The sequence below is a fragment of the Felis catus genome, chromosome D3, assembly GCF_018350175.1.
Source record: "Felis catus isolate Fca126 chromosome D3, F.catus_Fca126_mat1.0, whole genome shotgun sequence".
NCBI lineage: Eukaryota > Metazoa > Chordata > Mammalia > Carnivora > Felidae > Felis > Felis catus.
The window spans coordinates 50163660-50178063 of record NC_058379.1 but is presented as its reverse complement, the minus strand read 5'-3'; the positions used below and the strand labels follow the sequence as shown (position 1 = coordinate 50178063).

General features: G+C 40.5%; 1 protein-coding gene across 2 annotated transcripts in view; it reads left to right on the top strand.

Annotated features, from left to right (window-relative positions):
• Nucleotides 1-14404, top strand: part of CDH2 (cadherin 2) — a 214504-nt gene that overhangs the window by 196324 nt on the left and 3776 nt on the right. For both annotated transcript variants that reach the window (XM_023241848.2, XM_006938831.5), the window contains exon 15: nucleotides 5804-5968. In XM_023241848.2, coding sequence (XP_023097616.1) covers nucleotides 5804-5968 — 165 coding nt within the window. The remainder of the gene's footprint in view (nucleotides 1-5803; nucleotides 5969-14404) is intronic.

The following is a 14404-nucleotide window of genomic DNA, read 5'->3' as shown; positions in this document are numbered from 1 at the left end:
GGTGAGATAATAAAGTTCTTCTCTTCCACCTTCCATTCCTTTTTGGGTCTGTCTCAAGTTCCTTGCCTGTGCCACAGTCAGCTTTTTTCCAGATAACTTTTTTTTTTCCTTCAGAATTTTGTCCACTTACTTTCATGTTAGTAGTTTTATTTCTAGCAGTCACTCAGTCTTGAAACATTAAAAATGTTTACCTTATCTGTATGGGAATTTTTTAAGTTACTTGCCTTTGCTGCTATAAAAGGGAAGCTTCCCACTTGTACCAGCCCTTGCCTGGGAGATAGGGAAGCTGGCTGTTGTGGTCCTCCAACGTGGTCCCCAGCAGAGGCTGATACAGGACCAGGAACTTTCAGTGCCTCCCTTCCGGCTCCCCGTCTCCTACACAGGCCCATCTGTTGGACGGAAATGAAGAATCCTAGTTCTGACTAAAAGTTGGTGAGGCACGTTTTAACCAACTGTGCACAGACCAGAGTGCTAGATCCCAGCGCCTAGTTAGCAGAATCACCCTGAGCTCGTCTAGCACATAAAACCCCTCATGTTTTACCCCTCAGCAAACTATTCTGTACATTTCTTCACTGGCCCCTTGGCAACAAGATGCAGCTTTTTTGTTTTAATCTTGCTTGCTCTGGTGGTCTCTGTTTTTATCCTTCCACACTGCTTAACATCCGTGACCTTGGGCAAATGATTAACCTCTCTGACCTGTGGTGATCAGTGGGACGGAACAACACCCACTTGGAAGGATTTGTGATTGGAGTATATGAGGTTCCACTGTGAAAGCACCTCATGTCATTCCTGACAGTGAAGGGCACCAGAGGAAGGCTGGTTTCCTTCTTTCATACATACTCAGAGCTGAAAATGGCATCTGGCACCCAGTAGGTTCTCCTTAAATACTTGCAAAACAGTAAATGAATATTTTCATCACTCTCTAAAACAGATTTAATTACACGAGTCTACAGATTTTTTTTCCAGCAATGTAGCTTTCTAGATTTTTTTTTTTTAGCTTTTTGAAATTTTACCTAGGTACCAGAATTTCTATCTATACCGAGACAGAATTTTAATTTATTTAAACATAACCAAATGCCTTTGGGTGGATTCGTGGTGTCTTTACTGAACCAATTATAAATCGTTGCAAGTCAGTGGAATTTTAACAAGAAAAGCCAAAAGCAGGGTGCTAGCTGCTAGCTAGCTTTTTACTAACTCTGCCACAATTGTATCACCCTTATAACATTTTAAATCATAGATGAGGAAAAAAAATATTTTTGTTGCATGCGATGTTAATATTCTAAAAACCGTTAATTCCATGCCTACCACAAATGGTTGTTGCCCAAATAACACGTGTTCCAAATATTAGTTAAAACAAGATTTTCCTTGGCTTTCATTTGAAAATTAAATTTCTTTAGGAAGTTAACATTGCAAATAAAGGTTGACAATTGTAAGAGAATTTTCAGATCTGCTTTTTCTCTAGAGAGCTTTAGGAACCAAATAAAGATTTCTTCCTGGATTGTTTCTTTATAATCTTCAGAAGTAAGACCATGAACCCAATGACCTTGAGCATGTTTTCAGTCTCTGTAATTCTCTTTATAATTCTCATCCTACATGTTGTAATTTGTGTGTTTAAGTAAAGTATTATGGGATTGTAAAGATGTGTAATTTAGGAGGTTTGCATAGAGTGACCCCTTATCAAAAGGCTTAAAATTGGACGCTCAGATCAGGACCTCTGCCATATAACACAGATGGATATGGACAGAAAAACCCGTCCCTGTGACCTGAAGACACTTCTGCCTACTTCCTACTATTATCAGATTTTTTTATATATCCCATATTTGTAATAGACAGGGGAAGCCATCTCAGAGAAACGTTAAGCCACACGTTTTAACCTAGCTTCTAGCTTCCTATAAATCAGTGGTTTCCTGCCTTTTTTCGAAAGCAGCATAGCTGAGGAACATGACACGTTTCCATCATTACAGAGGACTCATCAGGGCAGTGAATCTCATTGATGGAATGGGGGTCTTTCCCTCCCTCCCCATTGTGAATTACTGCCATGGAGTGTGATGTGATCCAAGGCACGTTTCTTGAATCAGTTGCTCCTTTGAACATCTGGCATGAATATCATCACTGAGACCTTATTCAACACATTTTTTTAACGTTTATTTATTTTTGAGACAGAGAGAGACAGAGCATGAACGGGGGAGGGTCAGAGAGAGGGAGACACAGAATCTGAAACAGGCTCCAGGCTCTGAGCTGTCAGCACAGAGCCTGACTCGGGGCTCGAACTCACGGACCGCGAGATCATGACCTCAGCCGAAGTCGGCCACTTAACCGACTGAGCCACCCAGGCGCCCCATTCAACACATTTTTTAATGAGCATTTCCTATGGGTTTGCCATTTTGATGGTGAGAAGGACCGAACAGGACCACAGACCTTTTAAGACCGTTCCTGCTCTCTGGTTCTTAAGATGGTAGAAAAAAACTATCAAAAGAAAGATAAAAACTTGTCAATCAATATGCTGTTATATGTATCCCTAATAAAGGAAGCAGTCCAGGCAGAGATGCTGTCCTTGTCCAGAGGAGACAGCTGCAGTCAGCTTTAACAAATGACATCAGAATTTAACCTCTGTTTTGCCAGATCGTTCCATTTTCAGGTGAACTATCCCTATGTCTAAATGTTGGCAATTTATTAGAAAAAATTTTACAACACTGCTGGCCTGTCAAAATGCATTCATCTTTGTAACATTTGGGTATAGTGGAAGCTGTATAAGAAATCAGGGAGCACACGAGGTACCTGGGTGGCTTAGTCGGTTAAGCGTCTGACTTCGGCTCAGGTCATGATCTGCAGTCCGTGAGTTCAAGCCCCACGTCGGGCTCTGTGCTGACCGCTCAGAGCCTGGAGCCTGTTTCGGATTCTGTGTCTCCCTCTCTCTCTGACCCTCCCCCGTTCATGCTGTGTCTCTCTCTGTCTCAAAAATAAATAAACGTTAAAAAAATTAAAAAAAAAAAAAAGAAAGAAAGAAATCAGGGAGCACAGGTTCTTTCCAGGAAGGAAGTAGCATAAGCAAAGCCAACATGTCCGTTTTGTCTCCAATTATGCCAAGGAAATTCCTCCATATTCTTGTACAAAACTGTCCTATAAAATACTGAGGAGTACCAAGGAGTTTGTCACCAGGTAGAAGACAGTCCTTACCCATAAGATTCAGTTACTTAATTTCATGTAATTCATACTTCTCATAAAGTATTTTACACCCTCAGTGTAAAAATATTTCACTGTGATCATTATGCTTACAATCTATTTTTTTTAAGTTTATTTATCTTGAGAAAGAGCGTGTGCAAGTGGGGGAAGGGCGCAGAGAGAGAGAGAGAGAGAGAGAGAGAGAGAGAATCCCAAGTAAGTTCTGTGCTGACGGCAGGGCTTGACACAGGCCTCAATCTCATGAGCCGTGAGATCATGACCTGAGCCAAAATCAGTGGCTTAACCAGTTGAGCCACCCAAGTGCCCCTGTTTTTCCCTTTCTATATAAAGCTTCGAGAATTGTCACTCTCTTATGCTTGGTAGTTCTGCAGTTAAACGTCATGCAGAAAAACATGCTTCTTGGTGTGTAAGCATTCAGAAGTCTCTAAATAAATCCCTGTTTTTATTTTGTATGACATTTTAGCATTTCAAAGGCCTTTGCATCTGTTTTATCATTGTACGTCTTCAAGATAGTCTATAAATCACTCATAAATTCTATAAAATTTAAAGTGGAGCACATTTGTGCATAACCGAGATGTTTTCACTGAAGTTCTGTATAGATAATCTGAGGTATTCTATCCTGACAAGAGAAAACAGCATCCCCATGCCTTTGCTCATGCTGTTCGTAATCCCAGAAAGGTCCTTTCTCCCTAGTGCATGGACTGCTCAGGGTTCAAATCTAATGCGAGTTTTCTCCTCCGAGCATTTTATACTTTGCAGTTTACCGAGTTTACATCCCACGGTGGCTTGTCTTGCCGTGTGTACCTGCTTCACCCCCCGCAGCCCCCTGCAGACTCCTGAGAGGAGGGGCTTTTAGCGGTTAGGGTAGCTGAATCTCTCGGTAAGGAGATTTTTCGGAGAGGGTGGTCAGAATGGGACTGCCTCAAGGAGCAGACAGTTACTCTGTGGCTTGACAGTGTGAAGTCGAACACGCCTGGTTTTGATTCCCATCCTAATCGCCAGACTAGATGTGTGACCCTGGGTGAGTTACTCAAGCTCTCTGAATCTGTTTCTCCACCTAAAAAGATGATAATGAGACAGGCTCCACAGGTTTGTTAGAAAGTATCTGTGAGAACACATTCTCAAGAGGCTGGTATAGTGAGTGCCTGGGCACTCACATAGCAGACATGAATGCCAGTGACCTTCCTTCCCTTGGTCTCCTTTGTTATTTTCATCATTCCTCACGTTCCTGCCCTCCACACTTATCTGTCTAGTTTGTCACTATTTAGCTCTGGCCTTGTAGCTTGGACTTGACTCACTGTCCTACAAGACTGTCAAAGAGCTACACTTTGAAGTAAGTCCAATGTGCTTGGAGTCAGAACCTGTCTCTGAGTCTTAGTAGATCTGGGACCATGGACTAGTTACTTGGGTTGTTTGAGACTCAATATCTCAACTCTTAAATGGGGATAATAAAACTTAACATCAAATAGTACTGATCAGAGGATTAAGTGAGCAAGCATATGTCAAGTATCTACAACAATGCCGGTACCTGGTAAGTATCCAAGTGTTGAATAAATCAAAACCACTATAGAGATACTACAAATGGTTCTGAGCTGGTTTTCGACCAAAAGATGAAGCCTAAACTATGAAGAGCCCCAGAAAGTCTGCCGTCTCTGTAAATGTCAACATTAAATTGGAGAATTTTATATCATCAGAATTTAGGGGTTTGAAAACTACCAAGTATTTGTCCAATTAATATTAAAGATATTGTAGGAGAGGAAAAAGTCTTCATCCCCATCCCCGATTTGGTCTGAAAATTAAACTAACAAAGATTAACAGGAGAAAAGCATACACATCCTATTAAACTGTTACATGTACATGGGAGCTTCCCAAAGCGTGAAGACCAAAAGAAGTGTCTAGAGTGGGAACCTTTTATACTTTGAGACAAAGAAACAATAAATTTCTAAGGATTGAGGAGACCGAGGGTTTGGGCTAGGGCTAGTAAATGGTGAAGAAGTAACTAGGGAGATTAAGGTTAGTTTAACAAGGTTTGTTTGTACAGATTCCTTAGCCCCAAATTCTCTGTCTCTGGTGATAAGGATGCCTTCCCTCCTCCTGGTACAGGAAGGGGACCATTCACATGGGAGTTTTATGACCTGTTTCAAGGAAGAAGGGCAAGATGAGGGGAGTTAGAGTGACCTTGCAACTCTTGCTGTTGGGCTTTTGAATTCCTTCAACTTGAGATACCTAACATGCTAAGGTGCTGTAAGTTAGGATGCCCTGAGCCCCGAGCCCCACCCACCTTAAGTTCGTACCTTTGCTTCTATGGTACAACTCTATCTTCTAGACAGTTTTTCCTCGTTTTATAGTGGAGCCTCGTCTCACTGCTGTTTTCCATTGGAAACTGATGAGAAGCATAGGAAAGCAGATGGAGCACAGACTGCAGAAATGAAAAGCACAGAAGAAAGAGCTGTGTGAAAGAAATATTTAATCATAACATGAAAAACTCATGGTGGCAACTTTTCCATTATGTTAAATTTCACTCATTTCTATGCATTCTGGGTATGTGTTTAAAAACAAAGGTTGTAATTTTCCATCTTTATGCCCATCTACCATGGGTTTTTGATTTTGTCTTTTGCAGGATTACGACTTGAGCCAGCTGCAGCAGCCTGATACCGTGGAACCTGATGCCATTAAGCCTGTAGGAATCCGACGACTGGACGAGAGACCCATCCATGCCGAGCCCCAGTACCCAGTCCGATCTGCAGCCCCGCACCCTGGGGACATCGGGGACTTCATTAATGAGGTGCACAGACGGCTCACTTTCTTTATAAGGATGTTTATTTTATGCTAATTGTCAGCCATACGTAGACCACACATTGCTTAGAATACAGCTTTGTAGTTCGTTAAAACACACTTGATTTTTTCAAGCTTATCTTTGAGTTAAAGCGAATGTGGCTTCAGCAACAGAACAGATTTGATTGCTGTGGTGGGCCAAAAACCGATCTACCAATTGATATTCTGTATTTGTAAATGACATTCGTATATATTGTCAGTATCTGTCACACTATCTCCAAAAGGTTTTTTTCCCCTAGATTACAAGTAATAAATAGACTAACAATATTCTAGTGTATTCTAATTTCATTTATCAGCACTGATGAATGTAATAATAGTTCACTTTCATCTTCCTGACATCGTACCCTTTGAATCCCACAAACGTTGAGAATCCAGTGCCTACCCAATGACTAGAGAGTTCCATCAAATGAGATTAGTAGGAAGAGGAGCTAAATTAAATACTATGTAAGTGATTTAAATACTTGTCTAGTTGAGGAGTTTTAAGAGCTTCTGAAAGAGGCAGCTAATTCTCTGTTGAATATAACAGATATGATTTCCACCGTCAAAATTATTATGGCATTCTTTTATTTCATTACTGACCAAGAGTTCTGTTACAGTTAATACTTAAGTTTGGAAGTAAAATGATCTGTGCTGCTGCTTTTGATCATGTCTGTAGTTTTACTGCAATTCTCCTTTTGAATTTTTAGTGTAAGAGAGCAATACATATTGATGTCGAGTGTGAATAGAGGGCAGACTCAGACAGTCTCTGGCCATGTCCTGCAGCTCAGTATTTCCAAGATCAGAATAGGTCTCCGTGCATTACAAAGTGGAACACATCTGTCATCTGTCGCCTTCAGTCGTGTGCTGATAAGACTCATATGTCCTGTGCTTCCTTGTAGTCATATATATACATATATATATATATACATATCTATATATATGATATATATATATCCACTTCAGTTTTTTTAGATGCAGTTGTAGTTTGTAAAAAAAAGTTTTGAAACAAGATTATTTAGCTTCCCTTTACAACTATTCATTGCTGTCTATTCCTGAAATACATGCTGCTTTCTGAACAAATGCTTTTGCTTCTGTTAAACAGGTAATAGGTTAATTTGCTTTCATCATGGTTTAAAAGCAGATGAAAGGCAAAACAACAGAGTGCCAATAACTCCTTTATCTACAAAACTATGCCCTGACTTTTCCAGTTTATTTATGTAGAGGGGGTTTGCGGGAATTTATATTTATGACCAGATCTTTTTGAATATTTAAGAGTGCCTGATGATTTTACTTCTGAGTTAGCATTTGTGGTCATGAGAAATTTCTTAGTTATCCCTGCGGTTGTTGGGTCAAGATACCGTGAATCTTTTGAATGGCGATGTCGAAGCCAGACTTTTTTTAAAGCAAGACATTTTTAAAGCAAGAATTTTAGCTTCAGTGTGATTCAACAAGTACTTGACTGTTTCTGCCTTTCACTGAAGTGTCAGTATTCCGTGGGACTCCATGCCATCCATAACACTGTTCTTTTCTCAGTGATAAAGTTCAAGCACTAAGCATCATTTATAAGACTGTTTTCCTAATCTGACTCCTGCCCTCTTCCCCCATGACAGTTCCTTCCAGGGCTACAGACCCGCTGAACTGTTTGCAGTTCCTCAGAAGCATCCCAGCTTTGACTATGTATAATGTAACTTCTGCAAAGCCCTTACTTTCTCAACCATCAGGGAAACACCCACCTAGCCTTCAGATTCACCTCAAACATCCCCTTCTCTGGGAGGCCTTCTTTGATACCTCCGGGAAGGGTTAACAAGACCCTTCCTCCATTGTCGCCCCGGCCACTGAGGTGTAACTGTCAATACTTCTCTCTCCCATGTGAACACGTGCCTTCTCTCCAGGATGAAGACTATTTCTTGTTCATCTTTGCATAACCTAAGCATCTGGTGTGTGGCCCAGCTCCTAGATTTTGTTGTTTTAAGGAATCCGAGTGCTGTGGCACGTGGTATAAGGCTCTGAGCACTGCCCGACGTGCAGTTGATTGGGATTCGTTGGGGCCCAGGTCTGGGGCCTTTCACTCCGCTGGAGCTGACTAAATTCAGAAAATGAGGATACTGGTTATTCTAAGTTGTGTTTTAGTGTATGCTTGGGGTTTGTGTCTATGTGTTTGTGTCTACGTGTGTGTTCATTCATCATTTTTACAGGACTGCATTTTATTCAGGAGGTAAGGAAGTATATCTAGTTGATTCACTAGATTCAGTTACCCAGCCCTTCAAATGCCACGGTAGAAAGAGCTACAGTCAGAATTTCATTTGGAATTCCTTTTCCCAGAACAGTGCCTAGCCTAAAAAGTACACAGCCTAAAAAGCAGCTCAGGACCATAATGAACATGTTTCAGTACTTATACAGAAAACTTGGTGCCAAACGACTGACTTGCAAATTAACTTCTAGAATGCAGTCAGTTCATAATCTGAGGATTGTCTGCATTTGCTAAAAATGCCTCATTCTGAAATGATCTTGAGCTTGGTTTAGGACCACTCATTCAGCAAATAACTATTGAATGCTTACTGTGTGTACATATCTGCACTAGTCATATGTGGAAGGACAATAAATTAGACCTAGATTCTCTTCGTGTTTACTCCCTACTTTGCTGCAAGCATGATCTTTATACCAGGCAAACATTCCACTATCCGAAGCCTTCCTTTGCTAGACATGGCAGGCCCGCTGGGTGTAATCCTTACCTGGCTTCACAGTTTCATCTCAGCCCCCTCCCCCTGCATCTTACAGGCCAGGGCCAGGGACTCTACTTGTAGCTTCCAGGCTCAGCTTTAATTCCATGTCAGTACATGTTCCCATGCTGTGCTCTCTGCCTGGAATGCCCTTCCCTTTTCTAGATATTAGTTCCTCCACTAAGTCTTTACCAAGCCAAGAAGGGTCAAGCACATAGCTGGGACAGGCACCGTCCAGTGGCATCCCACCATATCCAGGACTCACCTTCTTTCATAACCCCTCATTCAAGGTTCCGTTCTGCCTCCAGGGGAAGAGGTGCTCATCCCTGAGGGGTGGTGTAAGGCACACTGCTTTGGCAAGTACATGAATGGGCAAAAGAATCACATTTGGAAATGTCTCTCCAAATGACCACAGGATGCGTGACAATGAATGTGATCGTAAGATAGAGAAATGTGGACAAGATGGAGAACCAAACATTTACACCTAGAAAGGCCCTACATTTGGACATAGGAAGGGAGTCTACGGAGGTGAAGGTGTCACAGAAAACAACTAAAACAGGGGTGTGGGGATGAGATGATCAGGTCTGTGGGGAAATTCATGGGGATGAAACTGTCAAATGGCCTAAGTCATAACATACAAATACACCTTATAGATTCTTCCAAGACACCCATTAAGTCTCATTCAATATCTTTCTATAACTGGACAGATGAAAATAAATTTAAAACAGTTAAAGGCACCTAGAAAAAATTCAAGTGTATTTTATAAACACATATAAAATGCAAACAGATTTCTTTATCCCCAGATCTTATTCGATTTAGCACAGTACTGAATGTTCCAAAGGAAGAATAGTATAGTGCAATTATAATTAGAGTGTTTTTATAATGAAAGGAATAAATAAGCTCATGAGAACATTTTCTAGTTTGTTTATTTAAATAACCAATGAATGTTGCCTTGAATATAAAAAATGTAATGTATTTACCGTCTGGTAGGTAGAATAAAACAAATCACACATTTTTGAATTTCAGCTACAGAATTTCATTCTATTTTGAGGTTTTAAATATGACCTTCAGAGGGTGAAAAGATGAAACAAATTCATTTAATCTCAGCCTGACAGTAGATGTTAGCATACCTCTAATAACTTTACTAATCCTATATATTTCTTTATCTCAGAAATATAAAAACGAAGGGCATATTTCTGTTAAAAGACCAACTTTTGATTGGTATTTAAAAACTTATGAAAAGTGCTTCAAAAATAACTTGCAAGAAACTACTAAAGTTTAGAACTTTTACTTTTTGTCTCCTCTTAAATTTATTTGTCCTCTTCAGAATATCTCTGTCCACTCTTATCTTTGAATTCATATCCAGCTACCACACCTAACAGCTCTGTTATCTTTGAAATCCTTGGATTTTACCCCTTGGATTTCCCGTTTTCATATGTATACATAAAATGAGGATAATAATAAAATCCTCTGTTAAGATTTCTATAAGGACTAAATGAGATAGTCCACATTATATCAGTTATTATTACAAGTTACTTTGCAAGAAGAACACTTTTCTACTGTTTTCTAGGTATAAATTTAAAAAAATCCTCTCTTTCCAAAAAATTTGCTTTAAGTAAAATGAAATTCTCAGAAAGGGACGTAGTAATGTTGGTATTAAAGTCACAGAATTCCACTGTAATGTAAACCTGGTATACTTTTATGTCCACATATATTTTAAGCCTAAATCCTAGTTTCTTCTTTTTTTATTCAGTTTTATTTATTTTGGAAGAGAGAAACAGTGCATGAGCAAGGGAGGAAAGAGAGAGAGGGAAAGATCATCCCAAGCTCGGACCCTGATGCGGGGCTGGATCTCAGGAACCATGAGATCATGACCTGAGCGAAATCAAGAGTCAGTCCCCCTGGGGCGCCTGGGTAGCCCAGTTCGTTAAGCATCAGACTTTGGCTCAGGTCGTGATCTCACAATTTGTGGGTTTAAGCCCTGCATTGTGCTCTGTGCTGCCAGCTCTGATCCTAGAGCCTGCTTCGGATTCTGTGTCTCCCTCTCTGCACTGCCCCCACTCGTGTGCGCTCGCTCTTGCTCTCTCTCTCAAAAAATAAAAAATAAATTAGAAAAAAAAAAGAGTAGGTTGCTTAACCGACTGAGCCACCCAGGTACCCCTCATCCTAAATCCTGGCGGCTTCTAAAAGGAGTATATATAAATATGAACACGGTGATAAGGTGAAAACCCAAGCCCAGGACAGTAGTGCAAAGCTACCTTCTAGTATACCTGCTGGATGTCAGGGACTGTGTTGAATAGCAGGATATGAAATGAATATAAACATCGTTGGCAGAAAAGGATGTCACAATCTAGTGTAACCAAAACATGGCAATAAAATTAAAAGGGATCATGGGAATGACTCTCAGTCATGATTGAGGGAAAAATCCATGTAGCAGAAGTAACATTTTTAATGGGCTTTAAAGGATGGATGGATGGATGGATGGATGGATGGATATTAATCAAATGAAAAATTTTGAGTCAAGAAGTTTCAGCCAAAGGAAATCACATTTCAGCCAGCAGGAAATGAATATGCATATAACATAGAGGTACACAAAAACATCACATTTTTAGGTTTGGAGGGGCTTTTGTTGAATAATTTAGTTGTGGTTGCTGAAGCCAAGAATAGCTGAGACAGAAAAGTACATGAACAGTCCAAGTTCACTGACTGCTCTGCTAAAGAGTTTTAACTCTATCCTGTAGGTTACCCAAACAACAGGCATTTGAGTAATAATGCCTTCTAGGTTTTTCCAGGTCCACATACCTCTTCTATTATTTACTTAAACTTCTAATCAATTTTTAATTTATTTGTTTAATAAAGGTAATTGTTTTAAAGTGCTCATGTGCCAATTAAAAATTATCTTGCATAGCCCCCGCCCCACCCGGGAAACTTCTCCCTTATTTGGGAAACACTGCAATAGGTGATAGCAATCAGTTTTACTTGGGGGAGCAACTTCAAATAATATCTGAAAGAGGAACCAGGCGTAGTTTGTAGAAAAGAAGTAGGAATAGTACTGGGGGACTGGGAGACCAGTTAGAGAGGCTTTTGCTATGGTCCAGGCAGGATATAAAGAGGACCTGAACTAAGGCAGGGGCATTGAGAGAACAGAAGACGGAATGTAAGGGAATCAACAGGACCTCTTTCCTCTCAGATCCCTCATGCGTTCCCGCACTGAAGAATGTGGGTTTTTATAGCTCCTGTAAAAGCATATCTCCATCCATAAAGCATAGGATCAGAAGTCTATAAATACAAGCTCAGCAAGAATTCAGCCAGAGACACAGGCTTTTTCATTTTACAGAGACACCTCAAACTATAGAAAATAGTTCAGATTTATCCAGAGTTCAAGATCTGCCTCTCCAGGAAAGGCAAAAAAGGCACATGCTCTTCTAGATTTAGTCAGACGTAGGCGGAGAAAGAGAAACACATGCAGTTCATTTGTAGATTTGACAACAGCACATTACACATCGTGTGAAACAGTGTCTACACCTAAGAAAAAAGGAACCCCATAAGGGAAGACCCGATGGGTACGTGGCCCACCGGATTTCTTCCGTACATTCTCTCTGGTTGCATGTCTGTCATTTTCAGTCTCTCAGAACTTGACTGTGATCTTTTTAGAATTACCAAAATAGTACCCAGAATTTATATAATACCTCATCCACAAGAGTTTTTATTCTCAGATAAAAATCAGTGCTATCCAAGTGGAAGGGACTTAAGGTACTCAATCTTCAGGCTAGAAAGATGGCTTGCCTAAGAATTCTTGAAAAGTTGAGTGATTTTTTTTGCCCTTTTGTAATTATTAAAACCTGAGACTGTGCAATGTTCTGGCATAGCACAGTGATTTCTAATGGATTGCATGGCCTTAACTTAGGAAGGAAGGAAGGAAGGAAGGAAGGAAGGAAGGAAGGAAGGTAGGAAAGGAGGGAAGGAGGGAGGGAGGAAGGAAACAGATTCAGAAATGACCAGGATGATCTAAAAACCAAAGCAAGAGATAAAAACAATTTACAAGAAATGAATATACTTTAGAATCTCAGTAGTGAGTAGGGGTCTAGATTATCAGCAGTATTATACTTATTTTAAGGAGTTGACTTAGATGGTTTAGGAATACAGTGAAGGGTCTCAGGTCCTTTTCCACACCAGTGAATACCAGACAGCTTCCCACGTTTGTCCCTAAGTCGTGGTAAATACAGGCCATTGCTTTCCTCTCCACTGAATCCAGTCACACTTGACACCCTGCCATTGACTCTTTAGAACTAATTTTAGTCTTAACCTTTTCATATTTCCAGTTTGGAGCTGACACCATAAAGATTGGGCAGGGCTCTGCATGTATTTCTATTTAAATTTTGAATTGTGATAAAACAGATGACCTGAACATGGTGACCTTGGTCATTGTCTCTGTTCTCTGTCTTACAAAGCACTTTTACTCAAGGTCATAATGAAAACTTAATACAGATATGCCCTGCTTTTCAAAAGTTCACGTTCTACCACTTCACTTCTATGGAAGACCTACATCAGTACTTGTTTTCACTAACCGAAAGAAATCCAAAGAGGGGTTTGCTTTTATGAAAAAAGGTGAAAAGCAACAAGCAGTGTATAGCTTCTGTTGTATGGGAAGCCGTTATAGAGACATGTGCACCCCAGCAGAGAGAGCAGCCCGCCAGGCTCCTTCCCCAGAACTACACTCAGCATCTCAGCATCCAACTGCAAAGCTTTGAACTGTGTCTGTGAACATCTCTGCTTCATCTCCATTTATTTTGTGCATCCGTTAGCAACATGTGTCCTGAGGTATCAGAAAACCTCAGAGGCATTATTTTTGGAGTCTGGGAATACTCAAGAAATTTCCTATAGGAATGAATAGTAATTGCCTCCTTGCTTTCCTCCATTCCTCCTTCCTTTCGGAAGGTTTCATCAGAATGTTCTTACTTTCGGATAGCGGGGGATACCTGTATTTGTCTTCGGAAACTTATTCTCCTTATCAGGATGTTCTTTGTCTTCTTGATTTCCTCCCAGATCTTTCTTGGGTCCAGTTCTTGTGTGGACCCAACTTAGACGACACTGGACTAAAAGAATCATCTCTTGCTTAAATTTGCAGTTGCTGGATTTTGTAGGGAAAAGGAAAAGGGGTGCATGCTAATATTTGAATATAAACTCCGTGAGGACAGGCGTTGGATCTAGCTTATTAATAGCTGTGTCCCCACCACTAAGCAGAATACGTTTAATATACATACTCAATAAATACATCTTGAATTGAATACATAAATATAAACAAAATGAACAAAGGTGCATTGTTTGGCTTTTATCAACTAAGGCTGCAGTAATTAACAACTCCAAAGTATCATCTGCTTACAATAACAAAGGTTTACTCCTTGCCCAAATTCTGGGTTAACTGTGGGCAGGCAATGTCTTCATGTCTTCTGTGTTTCAGGATCCAGGCAGAAGGAAAACTCCGAGGTGGGGCAGACCATTCTCCTGGGAAAGGGGGCGAGAAGGAACTGATAGAAACGCATTAGATGGAAAAGGCTTGAGGTGTCTTCTCTACACCGCTGCTTACGTTGTACTGGCCAAACCCAGCTCATAGCCAAGCCTGACAATGGGTTTGGGAAGTGAACTCTGGCTCCAGAGAGGCACTTGTGGTAGTGTGGGCATGTGAT